Source organism: Rhinolophus hipposideros, assembly GCF_964194185.1.
Source record: "Rhinolophus hipposideros genome assembly, chromosome: 3".
NCBI lineage: Eukaryota > Metazoa > Chordata > Mammalia > Chiroptera > Rhinolophidae > Rhinolophus > Rhinolophus hipposideros.
Window position 1 is genome coordinate 102,450,813 of NC_138049.1, and position 19,317 is coordinate 102,470,129.

Below are 19,317 nucleotides of genomic sequence, written 5' to 3' on the forward strand. Positions count from 1 at the left end.
CTACTGGCTTCAAAGCCTTAGTATCACAGTGCTCCCTGGAACTAGCACCTGGATTAACTGTTGGGACAGTCCTTCTCTCAGTTCTGTCATGGGGTTCCTGCGTGACCTCGGGCAAATCTACCTTCTCACTAAACACAGGACTGGACTTTGGACTCCAGCCCTCTTCTAGTTAATCTACACCTGTTCCTGCAACCTGGGTTACACTGTTCCGGCTCCATCACTGCTGGTCTGCGACCTTGGACTTGTTCAGCCTTCCCTGTACTTTTCAGTCTCTTCCTCAATAAAGCAGGATGACCATATCCGCATTACTAATACCCTTTTGATTAATTTTCTTCCTGTCAACTGCTGTCAAGTTCAAAAAGTTGGCCCTGGTTCAAGTTTTGGATGATAGACATGTACTTAAACTTTACCTTAAAAACCCTTCCATTTCTACTCCTCTACTGAGAATCAACATCATTTAAGGAGTCATGGAACATTCTTCCAAACCAACAGACTGCAGGTACTGGTGGACAATTAAAAAGCTTTAAGCATTAAGTCCATTGTTAAAATCTAAGTGATCAAATCTAAAATCTAAGTGATCACTTAACCTAGAAAGAAGATTTGGTCTTCTTTCCCCCAGCAACTAAGAAATTGTTAGTTGCTGCACAAGACTCCTAATTTGGGCCAGCTGGTTTTGGAACCAGAGAAGGTCCTACCATGAATCTTTGCAACAGCCTCACCTGGTCATGGAATTCTGGGGTGTCCCCCGTAAGATTCCATTAAAAAAAAAAAGGAACAAATTGTGCACTTTTTTCTATGACAATAATTTAAAAGGCCCTAAAGTTTGATGTTCACCAGCCCTTGTCTAAAATGCAGTACTCACCAGTGTTGCTCACATTCCTAAAAGGATTAAAACTGAGGTCAAGAGCAGGAGACCGATTAGCCAGAAATCAGCCATAGCTTTGAAGCACAAGATGAAGTCAACGCCAACACAGAATCAAGGTTGGCCCATCCACATCAGTATGGCTTTGTCCGCCTGGAAACTGTATTCAGTCGTTCGAGTATCCGTGAACATCAAGACAAAGCTAAGTAGGTTTCTGCCAAGAAATGTCTTAAAAACCATGGTAGCTGCCCATATGACAGCATGTATTGTGGATTTATATATTACATATACACCTCAGACGTACACGCATGCTTCAGTTGTGTAAAAGGAAAAAGGTCAAGGACACATTTTCTAGCTGTAAAAATACCTGATCACGTATGCCTAACTTTCAAGACAAAAATCTTAACAAGTTGCCTCTAACAGAAAGATTGGAAGAGGTCACTATTTTCCAATGTAGGTACAAGTCACATTGTTTCACAACTAAAACGATGTGCTCTAAATCCTGACAACCACTGAATGGCAATTTTACCATTGGGTGGAGAAAGTAAAAATGTAGTGGAACAGAAAACAAGGGCTTTCCACCTCAGGGATGATGTAGATGCCTGATCACTGCACTGTACACCTGAAGCTAAATAATATTGTCAACTACAATTCTATATATACAGATATATAGAGATATATATGTACACACATATATATGTAACTATATGTGTGTGTATACATATACATACACACACACATATAATTACAAGAAGTGGAGTTCAGCATTAGGAAGACAGTGGAAATGTAATGATGTCAGAGGGGTAGTATATGGGGCGAGGGAGGTGATCACTGTGTGAGGGATATAAATGATGTCTATTACATTGCTTTGTACACCTGAAATTTAAAAAGGGGGGCTTTGAAGTCAAGGCTGGCCTGGGTTCTGAATACACCACTTTAAGTAGGACAAGTAATGAATAATGTGAGGAATTGTTTTCTGCCCTCTTTTAACAGTGACACCCTACACAACGTTTGGCAAAGGAATCTTCAAAAATTTCCTTTCCTGGAGGCTCCACAAGGGTGGAGCATTTTAAACTTCCTCTCCTGACCACCTCAATTATCTGCACTGCAGCTTCCAGCACCCAAAAGGCAGCTTAATTTCAAAGATTCAGTTCTTTAGCCCTCTCCAAATCTTCAGTGTGCTCATTTACTCCTTACAAAGTGGGCAACTCATCCTCACTTCTGAAAGCCAACTTTATGTCATTGTCAACGTAAGTCCTACCAGGACTGCAAGTTCATTCAATTTCTTGTCCCCATTAAACCTGGCAGCTGGGATACATGAGCCAGCCATTTATTTCATTAGCGCAGTCGGACACTCCCAACTTCTTGGCCTTCCTTTCAGTACTAAAGCTGGACAAGTTAACCCACACCTGCTTACTTGGCAGTATGGCTCAAAGTCAAAAATCATCAGACTGGAACTACTTCATTGTCTTAGAACCCTGTTTTACCTCCAAACCATGGGGCAGTTAGCTGCACTCACTTGTTCCTGCCCTCTAAACGACTCCATGATTAAGGTACTACTCTTCACCGGATTCTTTACAGTCTTTCTTTACCTGGAGCTCTGTTCTTGCCAACCCCCATACCCTGCCCCAATCTGACTCAAGGCACTTGTTTTCCTCTGCTGCCAGCTAAGGGGCTTTTGAAAGGGCACTCAAAGATTATTTGCAACCTCACTCCAGGTCCAAGAGCCTTTCTTTTAGGGCATGTAAAGCCCTACAACCAACACCTCTTAAAATTATTCTAATCTAAAAACGGTGGAACATGAAAAAATTGTTTAGTCCAAGGTCTCAACGTACATGAACTCAGGTTAAATACAAGCATTTTCTTTCTAGATACTGAGCTGGTGCTATGCCCTTATCACTGTGTCCTCCCATTCCCCACTAAGTGCCTGAGCCATGGATTGCCATGTGAGGAAGGTACGACCAAAGCCGATTCAATGACAAACCAACAGTCCAATTTGCATTTACTTATAAAGCACTCTTGTTGGTTTTATCTAAAATTCATTACAAAAAATTTTGGTGGCAGAGTGCCAGCTGGAATGGGTTAAGACCAAGTTACCAGCTGCTTAAGCTTAAAAGGACTTAGAAATTGTTTCCGAAGGGAAATTTTCTTTCAAAAAAGTTTTAGCTCTCGAAATTTACAATGTTTTTTATACTGATCTTTTCCATTTCAATGCCAAATGACAATAGTACCCCACACTGGAAAAGGTACCATTCAGCAACATTTTCCCTTGGATCTGAAGTTTTGGGGCTTGTCAGCAAATAACCAAACACTAAAGGAAGCTAATTTGTCCCAAATGAAATCTGAATGAGGTATGTATTAAAACGAAGGTGCCCATTTGCAAGTGCAAAGGACTTTACAAAGAACAAAAGTCACCTACAGACTTGTCTGCTTAATTTTGCTCCAGAAATAAAGAAATATTCTCCATCTCAGGACCTCTCCAAATGATGAAAGCATCAATGTTTTCGGAGATTTTCACTTCAAGACTAGGTACATACATGTACTAACTCACAGTAAAGGCACTAAATGGCCAGATTCTAAGATCTCAGTAAAACAATCATACAATGTTTTTATGCAGGTCAGAGAACTGAGGAAAAACTGAGATTGAGAAAATTAATGTTCTACACATGTATTTAATGTTAGTCTGGGAAACATTTTAGTTGTCACGTGTTTCAGATAAAGAACTGGGATACTAAATGAGTCTAAATAACAAATTTCTACAATACGGGAAGTTGCATAAATAAAATTAAGCAGTTATACTAGATTTATCTGAAATTTTCAATGACCTATTCTCAGAACCTTAAGTGTACCGTGCTTGAATTCTTTTGAAGTATCCAATCAATAAAACTGGATGAAGACAATTTGTGTGGACATATAAAATCGTGTTTAAAACTAAGTTTTATAAAAATATACTCCAACCCAGTTTTTCTTCAGCTACTTTAATTATAAAAATCTTTCAGGTTCCCCCGCCCCCCCAAAAAATGGAAAACCAGAAGGCAACAGTCCAGTACAAAAATACAACTGGAAGACATCACCACCAACTAGATCTGGCAACTTAATCATGTTCAGGATTCTGAAAATAAAAGCACATTAAGACAAAATACTACATCAGCAGTTCTTACATAACCAGGGATGTTATCACCTGGAAGAACTCTTCCAAATAACACAGAGCTAGACCGCCATGGAAAACTGAGCCAATGGTCCTGGAATCAGGCTGTGTATATTTTGAAAAATTTCTATGATCAACACTATTCCTGATAAAGCAGCCCTATATTACGATGAACCATGACTCTACAATAAAAAGCAGCCAGGCCTTCCCATCCAGATATAGGTGAGTCTAACTAAAGGGGTGGAGAAGCCATCTACATGATCTCTGTACGAAACTATAAAAAGTGTATCAATAGTAGGTTATGTTATTTACACATAAAATTAAAATTTCTCTGCCTAATTTATCTTTGTCTTCACCTTTCTGCTTAAGACATGGAGTTCAGAAGTAACCAACCCACAATAATCTGAGAACCACAGATCGCTGAATATTCTTGAAAGCATAAAAACCAACTATAACCCTTAGGTTTCTTTAAGTTATCACCAAGTATTAATAGCGACCTCTAGCGGACACCGACAGTTATTACACAAGTCAGTTTTAGTAATTTGCAGTATCATGTTCAACTTAGGATGCATGACCAAACTGGCTAATGGAACTTCTAATTTAAAAACTACAGTAATTTCAGAACTTTTAATAGTCACAATTTAAAAGTGCAATATAAGATTTTAACAATTCCTATCTTCCATATTTTTGGCAAGCCATAAAATTGTGCTGGGGCTCCTGGGTTTTAAAGTGATTGCAAATTTGGACCCAAAGTCAGGATAACTCCCTAAGGTTGACTTGACAAACTCAGCTTATTAGTCACATTCCCATAATCTATTATCCTTTTTACAGAAACCCTTCTAATTTAAGACTCTGGAACCACAGTGTACTTCTGAGAAAGCCCATATAAATGTCCATTTATAAGAGTAGTGTAGTTATTAATGTATCATTATGACTTCTTAGCTATTCTTACCTTGTTTTCAACAGGAACAGTATTTAGGCTATGAGGAAATGACAAAAGAGGAAAAGGCCCAAAGCCAAAACTCCCAATAAATCAACACTTGTCTTCTTTAACAAGGCTCATACTGAACCTGAACCTCACTGATACCAATTCTCCTTCATGACGCCAATGACTCTCCTCATTGGTATTTACATGAAAGGTTAGGACCACTGGAAATAATCTCTTTAGAACCTACATCTTATAAAATCTTTAGATTCAACTCTTAATGCAATGACTTCTTTCATATTCAAGTCAGTACAGAATAATCCAAAACTATCATTAAATAGCACATTTAAGGAAACTAAGCCACAAGAGTGTTGCATTATGATTTAATCTAATTGCACAAAAATTTGAAATTACAACTCCTCTGGATTTCTAAGAGGAAGGTTATGCATGCCTCCATATTCAATTCTGCACTGTTACATTTAAACCATATAGTGAATTTTACATCATGATGGATCAATTTAGAACTCCCATGCAACACTTGAAATTATATATAATGGAAGCAATTTTTAAAGCTTTGTGGAAAGTTCTCATGCTAATGACACAAGCTTTTCTTATGGGCAACTTTGGGTTATATGCACCAGGGTTTGCTAAACTTTAAAATGTTGGTCACTGAGTATCATGGACTTGAAACTGGCTTCTACTCCTAAAAAAAAACGAAAACAGTACTGTCACTTAGGTGACAACCAAATAGTCCCTTCATTTCAAAAGCCTCTACTTTGTTTCTTATAAAATTTGTGTAACCAACTGCTTTCCCGGGGACAAGAACTATGGTAATAGTGGGCTCAACTATTACACAATTACGCTATTATTTTATTAATTCAAAAGCACTTTACAAGAAAATATAAGTATGGCTTCCAATAGGAATGTTATACCTGAACTTGACACCAAGCTCAGATTTTAGTTTTGCAAGGAAAAACAGGCTTTCAGGTTAAACAACAATTTGTAACCAAAACTTTAATCCCAAGGATTCTCACAAAACATATTACAAATGACAGCATGAAAAAAAATTTTGCACAGTAACTCAAAGTTCAGCTCTACAATGTACCCTTAAACTGGCAGGACACTGGTTTCTTGGATAGTCTCAAATTTCCAAATGAAGAATGTTACAAAGAGCTATGTATTCATATACTTCAATCACAGAAGAAACTTATGACCTAGGCAAGGTAAACTAACTTTCTTGAAACTTCTTTGATTCTACACCAACTGGACAACCTCTGCCCAGCGTGAAGACTAGTTGGACTTTTTTTTTTTAACCTCTAAATCTAGTTTTAATGACGCAGCTTTAATTTTTACCTGGCTTGTGCTCACAGCAGCTTTTGAAGACTGCATGTTCAACTGCAGCTGCATATTATATCCCAGCTATGGAAGATTTTAGGTTCAATTTTTGCCAGTTTCCGTAATATTAAACATCACACTTTAGCTGGGCAGGAGAGGTTTATTATCTATCAGTCTCTGCAAGACTAAAAAGTTAAAAGCAAATTCGATTTTGCTTAAGGGAACATTGTAAAGTAACAATTCTTGATATTACATGCCTCATATGATTCATTTCAAACCATAGAGAATTACATTTTTATGTGTCACTGTTCCAAGACAAACAAATGTGAACAGCTAAAACATCTTAAAAATGCACCAAGCTTATGAAGTCTCAAACAAAACTTGAATTTTCTGTACATACTCCTGTCAAATGAAGTCATTTCCTGTACACCACTCCTCTTGAAAACTGGTCTTCTATTTCCTTTCATTTGACCTAGATCGGCTAAAAAAACAGAAAAACAAGTTGCATCTGTAACTTGGTAACAGTGACAAAACATCAAGATTTTTATGGTAGAAAGTTATGAAAATCGTTGTCATAACGGCTTAGGACCTATTTCTGTTTCCAGTACATTATGTATGCAAAGTCTTAAATGGCTCAAGTCATTGAAGATCTTACCTACGAGACCTAGAGAAGGATCGGGACGGCTTGTGATTTCTCTCCCGAGACAGTGATCTCTCTCTTCTCCTATCTCTAGAAAGGGACCTAAAGCCAGTGGGAAAAGAAAATTAGGGCCATTCAGGACTATACGCAAGTTATTTCTAATAATACACCTTTGAAAACTAAAAGCTATTTCATCCTTACAACTTAACACTGGCTCTACATACCATTTGAGTTATTACTAAAGCCAATGGTCTTCTACCACTAACCAAGTCATTTGCAAAACAGCAGCAATGCTGCCATTTCTGAGAATGTGGCCAATAAAGGCAGTATTTACCTGCTCCGACTGCGGGAGAAGCTTCTCCGTCTTGGAGATCTAAAAGCAGAAACAGGAAAGTTAGGCTAATTGTCAATTAGTATTTATGGCGTGAGGCATTTCCCAACTTTTGAATCTCACTGTTGGGCCCAGTGAATGTGCCGAAGAACTGGCACCCATCATCCAAAAAAATAAAAAGTAAAGAAAAAAAAAAGGCACAGAAGGATTAAGGAACCAAAAGCTCAAGTGAAAAGCAGGTATTCCAACCATGGATTCACTTTAACAAAGAATGCTTCACAGCAGATCTGTCCAATGCAAAACTTCATGTCAAACTAACTTCACTACCCAAAACACCACACCAAAATGTAGTCCCACAAGTAGTTCCAAAAACAGTACCATAAACCAGTATTTGGAACCCATGCAAACCTGTAAGTCCATGACAAGACTTAGGTACCAGGTGGATAGTGTAATTCTGTGAAAACGCGCTAGGTGTAAATACTGATGCCATTAAGTGCTACATTAGAACTGCATTTGTGATCGTCACATTTAAGAGTGTGTTTAGACTTATCAAAATTACCTTAGCTTGGCCCACTTCACCCCCAAAATTTTAAAATTTTGAAAACTGTTAGTAAAACCATTTAAAGGTGATAGGAGTGAACAAATTTTTGCTAGAAAGGAAAGCTAAATCTGTTAGTTATTAAAATTTTTAGTTTGGCATCTCACACATGCAAATAAGTTTCACCTGAAGGTCTAGTTACATTATGAGTTCCCTATCACCCTTAAAAGTTTTATTCAAGCAATATATATGTACATTACCATTCAATTATGCACAGCCAGCCTTTGATCCAGAAAAAAAGAATTACTTTAAGCCGCTTACTCCTTATTTTAACCAGCAGTAAACTGTATAAGCAGGAAAAACTTACTAGTTTTGGGTTTCAACAAGCTAGAAATGGTGGTGAGGCTGCCGGACTGACGGCCAGGAAGAATTTGCTGAAAAGGTTTTGCCAGATGTTGCGTTGGATTTAGTTGGTTGGCGAAGGGGGTGTTGTGGATTTTTCCTGCTTTTTTGTTAGCCGAAGGCTGCTGCTGTAGTTGTTGTGAAGACATTTGGTAAATAAACAGCTGAGCTGATTGGCCAGGAATGTGTGGGCGGTCGAGGTGGCTGCTGCCGATTTGGTTAAGGTTGGAGAGAAGGCTGAGAGAAAACAGCATGCTCGGGAACCAAAGGGCGGTGCAACCTGACGACTGGCCATGCCTGGGTCATGTGAAACGACACCAGCCAAGCTGAATGGGGCGCGCTGGTCACATGACGCTGAAAGGGCTAGTTGACTGGCTAATGCAGACTCAGAGGGTGGTGAGAAGAGACATGATGGTGACTCTGTAACGGGGTTCATTTTTATTAATAGATGGACCAAAAAGCACAAAAAAAAATGAAAAACAAGCCATCAGTACAACCATCTATTAGCTAACAAATACGCTTTATTATGATGGGCAACAGTGTGTTTTGTTTTTCAAAATAGCAAAAGGGGCAAGATTTTGAACTCCTATCTCCTAGGACTTCACTCACCTGTAAGAGGTAAATTCAGTCCTATAGAAACTATTTTGGAGGTTGGAGATGCGGAGTTAGCATCCAAATACTGCCTGGTCCAAGAATGATGCCATTTTCAATTATAAAAAAACTGAATTCTCTCCTATTTGGGTTTGAAGAACAGATGACTGGGATTACTTTTTAGCCCCCTTTATTGGTCAGTGACTTTAGTTTCAGAATGATTTCCATTTTACCAGTTGTAACATTAAAACAGCTGCCTGTTTGATAAATATTACAATCGTGCTAATAGTAGAAAACACATTTTTGTGAAGAGCTAGAGTTGAATGTAATGTTTGTCATTATGGAGTCAAGAAATGGAAAAAGGCCTAAATTGAAGTACAAGGGAAGACTTGGAAAGATGCAACTAGAAGATGAACTAGAAGACAGATCCAAGATAGAAGTTACTGACTACCAACATGAACCTAAAGACAAAAGCCAACACTCAGCACAACTCACATACCCCAAACTACACCCAGCAAATGTTTCATAAAAACTTCCGATTCTTCACAGTAAGTTTAAAACCCACCAACAAAGTTTAAGAGAAATACCTGCTCCTATTAGCTACTCCATTACACCAATACCTCTAAGCACGCTCTCTCAAGTACCTGCGGCGAGGTGGAGGACTCCTTCTCCGATAATCATCTCGAGGGCGACGACCCCACGAGGGAGGTGGACCACGATTTCGACTTCTCTTTTCACCATTCGACAGTTCCACTCTTACTCGGCAGCCACATAGTGTTCTAGAAGGGAAGAAACATTACATTTAAAGCCACACACTTTCTAAGAGACATGTGTTAAAGCAAAAACTATTCCCAGTCTGTCTGATGAGTCTGTCTCATCAGTGGGCTCAGTGTTAATTTAACAGTTGCAATTAAAGTGTGAAAACCCCTGAATTCATCCTCAAAGAACTAGTTCTTCTGTACATCCTGTTGTGACTTCTTCCTTGGAGATCTCAGCACTTGTTTAACTGATCTTACTACACTGTATTTGTTGGTCTCCCCCCACCCCACCCATGTAAACAGAGCAATAACAAGAGAAACATTTTGACCATTTTACATCACATCACCCCTTCCCCTCAAATCACTATCCTGATAGTTGACCAAGTGCAGCTGGGAATAGTAGAAAAAGGCAACTATTCCTCACTCACTCTTCATTGGCCCATAATCATTAAGTTTAGATAAGCCACCATATTTGGACAATGGGAAGAGATGGGGGCCTGGAAATGTTTTTGCAATCTGCTTGGATACACAACCTTTTATACAGCTTTACAGCCAACCCTCAGACCATTTAGTTTTGGGATTTTAAGGATTAACAATTTTCCTTGGTTTCATGAAAACCAATGGTTTGCAAATACCAAACAGACGGTGGAAGGATTCACTATTAAATCAGCCAACTACCTTAATAGGACACTAATTACAAAAGGAAATGGCTATACAATCCATACTTCCTAAAGGAAGGATTTCAAACACAAAAGATAATGGTTTAATAATGGTCCCCATGTTAACCATCATCCAGCTACATACAACAAGCATCCTCTTAAAGAGGATATTTAATTCCACAATTGTTTTAGAAACAATCAAAGGTGACAACATAACTGATGATGAAGAATTTAGATTAAAATGTTGCAACCATATTTTGGATGCAGCTGGATCCACCAAAAATTGACCATTAAACTTTTCTTCAAAGACCAGTCAACTTCCTACTGAACTTCCTACTAAACTCTACTAAAACTGTTGAGTCCTATTTTTGATTGCAAAATAGTTTTATGTAAATCTAATAACATCAATTTGATAACCACAAAGCCATCCAAAACCACATATTCCCAAGGGATTTTAAAAATTAGAAACACATATACACCATTAGTATAAATCAATCATTAAATTACCTCCCATCTAGCTCTCGGACAGCATCGGCTGCATCTCGGGGATCTTCAAATTCAACAAAAGCAAAGCCGGGAGGGTTTCTAGCAACCCACACACTTCGGAGTGGTCCATAATAGCCAAAAGCTCGTTCCAATTCAGTCTTGTTGCCGTTGTTTCCAAGATTACCTACATAAACCTTACAATCCAATGGACAGGAATCACGATGCATTTCTGTAAAAAAACAAAACAAAAAAAAACCTCAAAATATTTTAATTTACCCAAACAATCTACAGTGAAAAAACAGATTCTTAAAGAATGCCAAAATACATATCCAAAAAAAAAAGTAAAATTACCACTCTTGAAACACCCATTCCTCCCTAATCGTTACAGATAACTGTCAGGAAGCCAGCACAATTTGCTTAAGAATGCCTCCTTAAAAAGAGAGGGGGAAAATAAACACTGGAAGAACATTTACTAAAATCTGGGCACTGAGTTAGGTACTTTACCTGTTATTTCATCTTGAACAAAAGCACTTAGAAAAGTAGGATAACCTCAGATGCAAATCCTTTGGAAGCTCAAAAACCAAATCAAATAATGCAGAGAACAGTAGTTAAGGCTAAACCATTAGAAAAGTCGTACTAATGTGCCTTGTACGCCAAAACTTTAACCAGCTTCATTCCTAACCAGCAAGAGTGTTATACATTTTATCTCATAGCAGCACTATTCTTAACAGCCAAAGGTATTAACCCAAATGTCCAACAATGGGTAAGTAAGCAAATGTATTAACCGTATAATGGATTATTCAGGAAAGTACTGATAAATGCTACAAACACGGACGAACCTCAAAAACATGCTAAATTATAGAAGCCTGACACCAAAGTGCACGTATTACGATTCGATGTATATGAAATGTTCAAAACAGGTAAATCCAGAAACAGGATTAGTGGTTACCAAGGCTGGGCAGGAGGCGCACTGGGGAAAAGGGAGTGGTTGCTTAATTGATACAGGTCGAGTACGCAGGAGAGGTAATAAAAATGTTTTGGAACTAACTAGGTGTGATAGTTCCACATTATGAATGTAGTGTAGCTGAATTATACACTTTAAAATGAATCTTGTGTTAATATCACCTCAAGGGGAAAAAATTAGCCGTTTCTTATGCAGGAATTTACTGAAATTTGGGGGCTCGTATTTGATAAACCTTCACCGAGTCGCCTCAGCAATGGTTCTAGCCACCTTGCAGGCCGGTTTCCATTGCATCCCAGAGCACCCTACTCAATAACTCAGCTCAAGGGCTTTTCATGAACAAACACCACGCGTTCTTTTCACTCTGGACTAATCCAATTAAAAAGAAACAGTCCAGACACATGGTATCTGCGTGACCCCACCCTGCGCCCAGGAGTTGAGACCAAACCACTGAAGACTGTTTAAAAAAAAAAAAAAAAAAAAAAAAAAAAAAGCACAAAAAAACCTTTGCCGTGACCAGTTTCAGGCCTACAGATTAATGGGAAGTAGCTACAAGAACACCACCGCTCACGGAAAATCGGTTTAAAAAAATGGGTCCAGGCTGTAAAATTAAATATTTTTTTTTAAGGATTATAAAAGTTATATTTACTCACGATGCTACATGTATTGCATTCCCTTAGAAAAATGGAGAACTGTTTATGTACCCAATTTCCACATATAAAACTTTATACAAATTATTTGTAGCACATAAAGGCCTCTGGTACAGCTAAAATCCTGACACTATGAAGTCGAATTAAAATAAGATGAAAACAAAGGTGAGCACAAAAACCATTTAATATGGATCGAAAGGTCCAGTCTTGATTAGTGACTTGAGAGGAAAAAAAAAAATCCTAGGATCTTAAGAAAACGTGGAGCACAAAAAAAAAAAAAAAAAAGGCGCCATAAATTCAAAGGCCGCGGCCTGGAGTACAAAACGGTTACCGGCTCCCCCTTTGCTTCAACTCTCGGGTCATCCCACATCCCGGTTTACCCCAGTTGAGGATTATAAACAGCACTTCAGGGCCGGGGTACGGCCTCTGGGGTCCTGGAGCCCCCGCCACCGCCCCGTGCAGAACGTCACAAAATGGCGGCGGCGTCTCTTTGTCTCAATCTGGCGCCGCCATTGGGCCTGGCCCGACTTCGGTACTGTTAAGTTCCATTTGCCTCTTCACTACTTTGGACGCTGGGCTCTTACCGAAATCTTGGGTTAGAAACACGAAGGCTCAAATCCACACGCCCACGGACGGCTCTTCCGCTCCCCTCCGCCCAGCTTCCACAAGCACGCTCACAGACCCGGCGTCCACGAAATGGCGGACCACCGCCGTCTCCTTGCCCTTATTTATACGGCATGATGAGTCACGTGATTGGACTGGCTCGCCCAATGAGAGGCCGAAGAGGCCGTGACGTAAAGGCTACAAACTCAGCGAGAAGCGCGGTTGCTGGGAGCGTGCTCCGGCCACGCCGGCGGGTCCGTGGTCTCGTGCACATCTGCGCTCCAGCCGCCTCAGACCGGGGGCTTCAGGTGTTGCCCCGTTGCCGAGCTCCAAGTTATTTTCAATCCCCTCTCCCTCAGTCTCCAAATCGACTGGCGTTATTCACACTACTGCCGTCACTCCCAAACACTGATAGAGCCATTTGCTCCTAATGAGATTTAGATAGTAGATGAATTCAGTACTTGATCCTAGCCAGCGGTTGGGCTGGAACTAAGACCATCGCGTTTACAAACGTTGCTCCAAAGGTCACTGGGCTGTTTGTGACCCAGCTGCCATCAGATTGTGCCCGCCCAGGTCCTACATCGATGGAAAAGCCCGATCCTGGAAAGTCAGCCCGACTCTGGCTGGTTTTACGCCTCTCACCCAAACTGCAAGGTTTGGCAGAGACGGGTGGCGTCATCAGCCTGAACTCTTAAAATGTTTAATAGAAATTCAAAGGCAAATGAGACCATTCAGGCCATCTGGAAACTTGTCACCTTTACCGAATAACAATAAAAGGAAGTTCCTAAAGAAGACTGACTTTAAATTCTGGGCCCCAAAACAAATGCCAGGAAGGGCAGCTGTGGTTTTTCTCCTGGAAAAGGCTTGTGTTGATCTGGGGTGGGGTTGTGGGTCCGTGGGCCACTCACACCTTCCTCTGTTTTCCACTCCGCCTAGGAAGACAGAGCTGCAAGAACTATTAACTGTTGGGAGAGAAATACTGCAGTTGTGTTAGTAAAATCACCATGACCTCCCTATTCGGAAGAGGGAGTTCAGCTACCTAGGAAGTGTGTCTGGTGTCCTCATACTTTCTCCTGTACCCCCTTGCAGTGGACTTTGACTTACACATTGCTAAAATTTATTTAAATCTGCCCTCAAGGAAAAAGGAAAAACAACAATACCCTGTATCTACTGTCATTAGCTTCAAGATATGCCAATTATTTAAGACTTAGATCTCCCAGATATTTTCCTTTGAAGCCTTATCTCCCATTGTGGCTCTAAAAGGTTTTTCCATTGTGGGGGGAAAAAATACAAAGATTTAATCACCCGGAGCCTTAATTTTCTCACCTATAAAATGGGAATTACAAGAGAACGGGGGAATGGGAACTCCAGTTGTTGAGCCAGGCTCTGCACCAGCCTTACCTGCAGTGTTTCCCAGGTGAAGGGGGATTCTAGCAAAACCTCTCTTTCACATCTTTTCTTTCCTTCTCTAAATGCTTTTCTGTTCTGGCTCACATATTTGCCTTGACTTGCTCCTCTCCTCTTTTTAAGTTTTTCTTCTGCCAAAGCATAATGCTTTGGAGTCAGACAATCCTGGATTTGGACCACAGCCCCACTGCTACTTACAGCTAAAGTATCTTAAAAAGAATCCCTTAACCTGTTCAGGGTTAATTTTTCTCTCTGTGAAATGGGCTGGTACCTTGCAGAGTTGTTATGTAGGTACTGTCTCTACCCACAGAAACTTCAGTTTGTCTATTGTGGTCCTTCCTTCGTCCCCAGGACCTGGAAACAAGTCTGGCACACAGCAGGGTATCAATGCATATTTGTTTACTTAATTAAGTAATTAAAAGAAATATACATGCAAATCACCTGGCACAATCTTTTATCCAAAAATGCTGACTCTTTTTAAATGTTCTTTTCACATCTCAGTATCCCATTCTTTCCTACAATTTTTCCTGGGTTTTTCCGTTTGTGTTTGTAATGCTAATCTAGCTTGTATCTTTCAATGGAGCACGCTTAATCCCTCCGACTGTATTTGTGAATACATTTTGAACCTCCTCTGTCCATCCACACACACTTTCTATCTTCTGGTAACTACAGCCAAATGAATTATCTATCCATTTAAATTGCGGAATATCTTACTGTTCCTTTTAATTTATTCAACCGCCAACCATTCTTGTCCAGATCCTAGAACCACGTGAAGCTTCAAGAGAACATATCAGAATTTCTTGGTAGGGACAGAAAACGGGGATCATATGTTGTAGTGAACATCTCTTGATTTTCTTTGGGAAACTAGCTTTCTCACAGTAAACCATGTTACTGATTCAGGTCTGGTTGGGCCCTACAACCCACTTTTTCGGGGGTAGGGACATGATCACCCCTGGTTAATTAAATCATTCCAGTGCTTAGCCCCACTCCCACCCTAATTAGAATGGATGAGTAATCCAAGAATAGTCAGCAGCTAATTCCAGCACTACTGCTAGGCCAACCAAAGAGAGGTTATGCTCATTTCCTCCGACTAGTGGGGTCCTGAGCCAGGTCAGCCATCCTGTTTCCAGAAGGGAAGAAGCAGGCTCAGGTGGACCCAACCTAAGGAAGGGGAGCTGAGAGATGGGGAATAAGGAGCCCTGGACCTCTTGTTGAAGAATCCAGTTCCATTTTCAGAATTCCCAGTTATTTGAACATACATGTTCCCTACCTCCTCCCCCAACTTGCCTAAGCCACTTTGAGTTGATTTTTTTTCCTGTCACTTGCACACAGAAAATATTCCAAATATAGAAATTACTCTGACACAGACTTCTCACTTCCTCAAGTTGAGAACCATGGCACCAAGTTATGTTGCAATTCTAAAAAAATTCACCTGTTACCAATTCACTGAGTACTTTTCCTTTTTTAATGTAAGGAAAAAAACAGTTACTGATGGCTAGGCATGAATATCTATGTAGAAGAATTAATACTTTAAATATTGTGGTTGACTTCAAGTATCCATAAAGGGAAATCTAATAAGAGTATAGACCTTAACAATATTTCATTAATTACTTGGTTTAGTCAATGTCATGGCAGGAAGCACATAGCACATTCAACAAAGAGTTACTGAAGAGGTAATTATGTACAGAGGTATGGGCAGGGTTAGGAAACTCCGCAAGGGAAGGAGGGACTCCCTGGAGGCAGCTCTTAGGCCCAATGGGGCAAGGAAGGGAGCAGGGTTACCAGAACCAGCTAAGTACTGTAGCTACAAAACAGAGGTCACTGTGACCCTAGGGAGAGGCACTGCAACAGACCAGTTGCAGTTTGTTTGTTTTTTGTTTTTTTTGTGTGTGTGTTTTTTGGAGGTGGGGATGTCAGAGGTGGAAAAACTGAACTACTCTCTCTTCCCATAGTCCCATCTTTTCATGATGCGTCCTATATAGCACAAAGCCACCTGGAGACCTGAGAGCACAAGAGCTGGGTGATGCAAGCCTGGAAGTCAGCCTCCAGGGCATAGAGCAGAGCAAACTGGAAAACTACTCTAAGTCTATGCTGTTTAATAGCAGCACCTGGGCACATGTGGCTATTTGAGTCTGAATGGAGATGTGCTGTAAATGTAAAATACATACTGGATTTCATGTATTCATGTAGTCATGAATTTCAATCCAATTCATGGATTTCATGTAGTCAATGTAAAATACATGCTGGATTTAAAAAGAAAGAATGTAAAATATCTCAGTATTAATTTTTATATTGATTACATGTGGAGATGATAATATTTGTGATGTATTGAGGTAGAAAGTATATTATTAAAATTAACTTCATCTATTTCTTGATACTTTTTTAATTGTGTGGCTCACATTATATTTCTACTGGGCAATGTTGATCTACCAGGACAAATGTAAAATAACCACACACAATCACAACACATAATCATTTAAAAACTCATTTTAACCCTATGGTTTCACTTATGTGTAGAACCTGAAAAAAACAAAGAAAACAAAATAAAAACACTTATAGAAACAGAGGCGAAAGGGATGGTTACCAGAAGGGAGGGTGTGAGGAGGATGGGTGAAAAAGGTGAAGAGGAATATAGTCAATAATATTGTGGTAAGTTTGCACAGTGACAGATATGTGGACGGAAAAGGGGCCACATGTTAAACCTGACAAGCTTAGGAGACTGAAAATAACCACATAGGATGGCGTGAACATAAAAATTCCTAACTAAGCTGGGCCTTGGCGGGAAGTCACATCCTTGGCCTGTAGCTTCCTTGACAAAGGTCAACCTTTACCTTAAGTGAGCCTGTCTGTCTTTTTGCATCTAAGATAACATACCTTTGGAATATCAGAGTAACTCCTTTTTCTGGACCCCTCAGGGGGCACAACCCACTACACCAGAACAGGAAACTACAACATCCCTTATTGTTATCTAATTCCCCAAGTACCATCTCTTTGTGCTGTAAAATGCTATTAACTATACTTTACCCACCAATGTAAAAGAAGTGTGTCTCTCCATTTTGCTTTATATGCAATCCCAGAGATTTCCCCGCTTTGCTTTCTCCCACCCCCTTAATCTACAACCGATGGATTTCATGTAACTCTCCTCCTTTGATTCTAACGTATAAAATAAGTTGCAAAATGGCCATTTTTCTGGAACATATTCTCAATCCGTTGAGATTTTGCTTCTGAGCAATTGTCGTCAGTTTGGCTCAAATAAACTCTTACAAGTTTCCCTGAGGCCGGATGTTTCTTCGTTGACAGATGATTACTAGAATTAGTGGGGTGATCACATTGTAAGGTATAAAAATATTGAATCACTATTTTGTACACCTGAAACTAATATAACTAATATAATATTGTATACCAACTACACTTAAATAAAATTTTAAAAATCAGGGAGAACTTTTTTTTACTATAATAAAATAAATTCTCAAAAAAAAATCAAATACTCATTTTAGTTTCATATCCTGAACAACTATGTGAAAATAGTGTTTCTGCAAATTACATAGTTTTAAGCTTTTTTAAATAACTAATTGCTTTGATGTTTTGAGATATCGCCCTTCTGTGTATTTTTTATATGATTCCCTGAAATAGTTTTTTGGATATTACATAGTTAACAACCATTCATTCATTCAAGAAGTATTTATTAGGTACTTTCTATTTTCCAAACACTGAGATGGATTTGGAGGAAAAAGTAGTAAGCCAAAACAGAGCCTCAGGTTGCCAGCGTGGGTCTAAATTCTAATATAGAGGAACATTAGAGAAAAAACTACACAAGTAATAGTGAAATTATTTATGTGGAAAATGGTCTGGAGAAGGAAGTGGTGTCGTAAGAACATACCTTAGGAGAGATTGGCCTGATTAAGTAAACCAAAGAAGGCGTCCCGGAGGAAGTGAATGATTGAGCAAAAGCAGGAGATATCAGGCAAATCTTGTGAGAGGAGTGAGAGAATGTTTCCTGGAAGAGGGTACAGAATGTGTAAAGTTCCTGTAATAAGTTAGAAGAATTTTTTAAAATAATAAATAAAAAAGCCAGTGTTGCTGAGCACAAAAGTGAGGGATAGACTTAAATTTTTATTATTTAAAATGTTCATTTTATACATGTATTGATTCATATATCAATAAGTCCTTACCAAGCGCCTAATAAGTGCTTTCAATAAAGCAAGATGAATCAGTCACATTCATTCAGTCAATAAACATTAATTGAATACTTATTATATTTCTCTCTGGAAGGCTCAGAGAACTGCTATAATATAAAGGTAGGTTAGAAGTGTGTGCAACCAGGAGACTTTCTCCCTCCTACACATAGAAGATTCCAGGTGACAACTAGATTTTTCATTCTCTGAGATGGGGGTTTATGTCTTGAAAGGAATAATGATTGATTCTGGTGTTTTGATTAATATCAAATTTATCAAGGTTTAAAAAAAATTTTTTAAAGATTTTATTGGGGAAGGGAAACAGGACTTTATTGGGGAACAGTGTGTACTTCCAGGATTTTTTCCAAGTCAAGTTGTCCTTTCAATCATAGTTGTGGAGGGCGCAGCTCAGCTCCAGGTCTGATTGCCGTTATTAGTTGCAGGGGGCACAGCCCACCATCCTTTGCAGGAGTCGAACCGGCAACCTTGTGGTTGAGAGCCCATTGGCCCATGTGGGACTCGAACCGGCAGCCTTTGGTGTTAGGAGCACGGAGCTCCAACTGCCTGAGCCATCAGGCCGGCCCAAAGTTTTAAATTCTTGTATCCAATTCTTTTTGTATGGTTAAGCTAACCCTCTCATCGTTATTTTCTGAAAATCTAATTTTTTAAATAATATCAATAATTCCCACTGTCCTTGGAGAAAGCTTTAATCGAATCACAAGTTAAGCAGAATTTCCCTAAACAATTAACCTTATTTAGACACTTAATGGATCTAATTCATTTATATATATCAAGCAACATTTGTACATTGAATGCATTTTAATTTCTGAAACATTTAACATAGCC

The 19,317-nt window shown here is 39.3% G+C and overlaps 1 protein-coding gene across 1 annotated transcript; it reads right to left on the bottom strand.

Moving 5' to 3' along the window:
* Nucleotides 1-5,923: 5,923 nt before the first annotated feature.
* Nucleotides 5,924-13,033, bottom strand: SRSF3 (serine and arginine rich splicing factor 3). Its single transcript, XM_081044793.1, has 6 exons — nt 12,871-13,033; nt 10,697-10,904; nt 9,417-9,551; nt 7,245-7,283; nt 6,926-7,012; nt 5,924-6,751 (listed from the first exon to the last, which is right to left on the bottom strand). The coding sequence occupies exons 2-6, from the start codon at nt 10,900-10,902 to the stop codon at nt 6,724-6,726; spliced, it is 495 nt and encodes a 164-aa protein (XP_080900919.1). The 5' UTR covers nt 10,903-10,904; nt 12,871-13,033; the 3' UTR covers nt 5,924-6,723.
* Nucleotides 13,034-19,317: the final 6,284 nt, after the last annotated feature.

What these genes read in the sequence shown, in the direction of transcription:
- SRSF3 (XM_081044793.1), bottom strand. Translation starts at nt 10,902, where the DNA reads ATGCATCGTGATTCCTGTCCATTGGATTGTAAGGTTTATGTAGGTAAT. An exon ending in GTCCGAGAGCTAGATGGGAG is followed by an intron (nt 9,552 to 10,696) that starts GTAATTTAATGA and finishes CTTCCCTTCTAG; the next exon opens with AACACTATGTGGCTGCCGAG. An exon ending in AGTCCTCCACCTCGCCGCAG is followed by an intron (nt 7,284 to 9,416) that starts GTACTTGAGAGA and finishes TTCTGCTTTTAG; the next exon opens with ATCTCCAAGACGGAGAAGCT.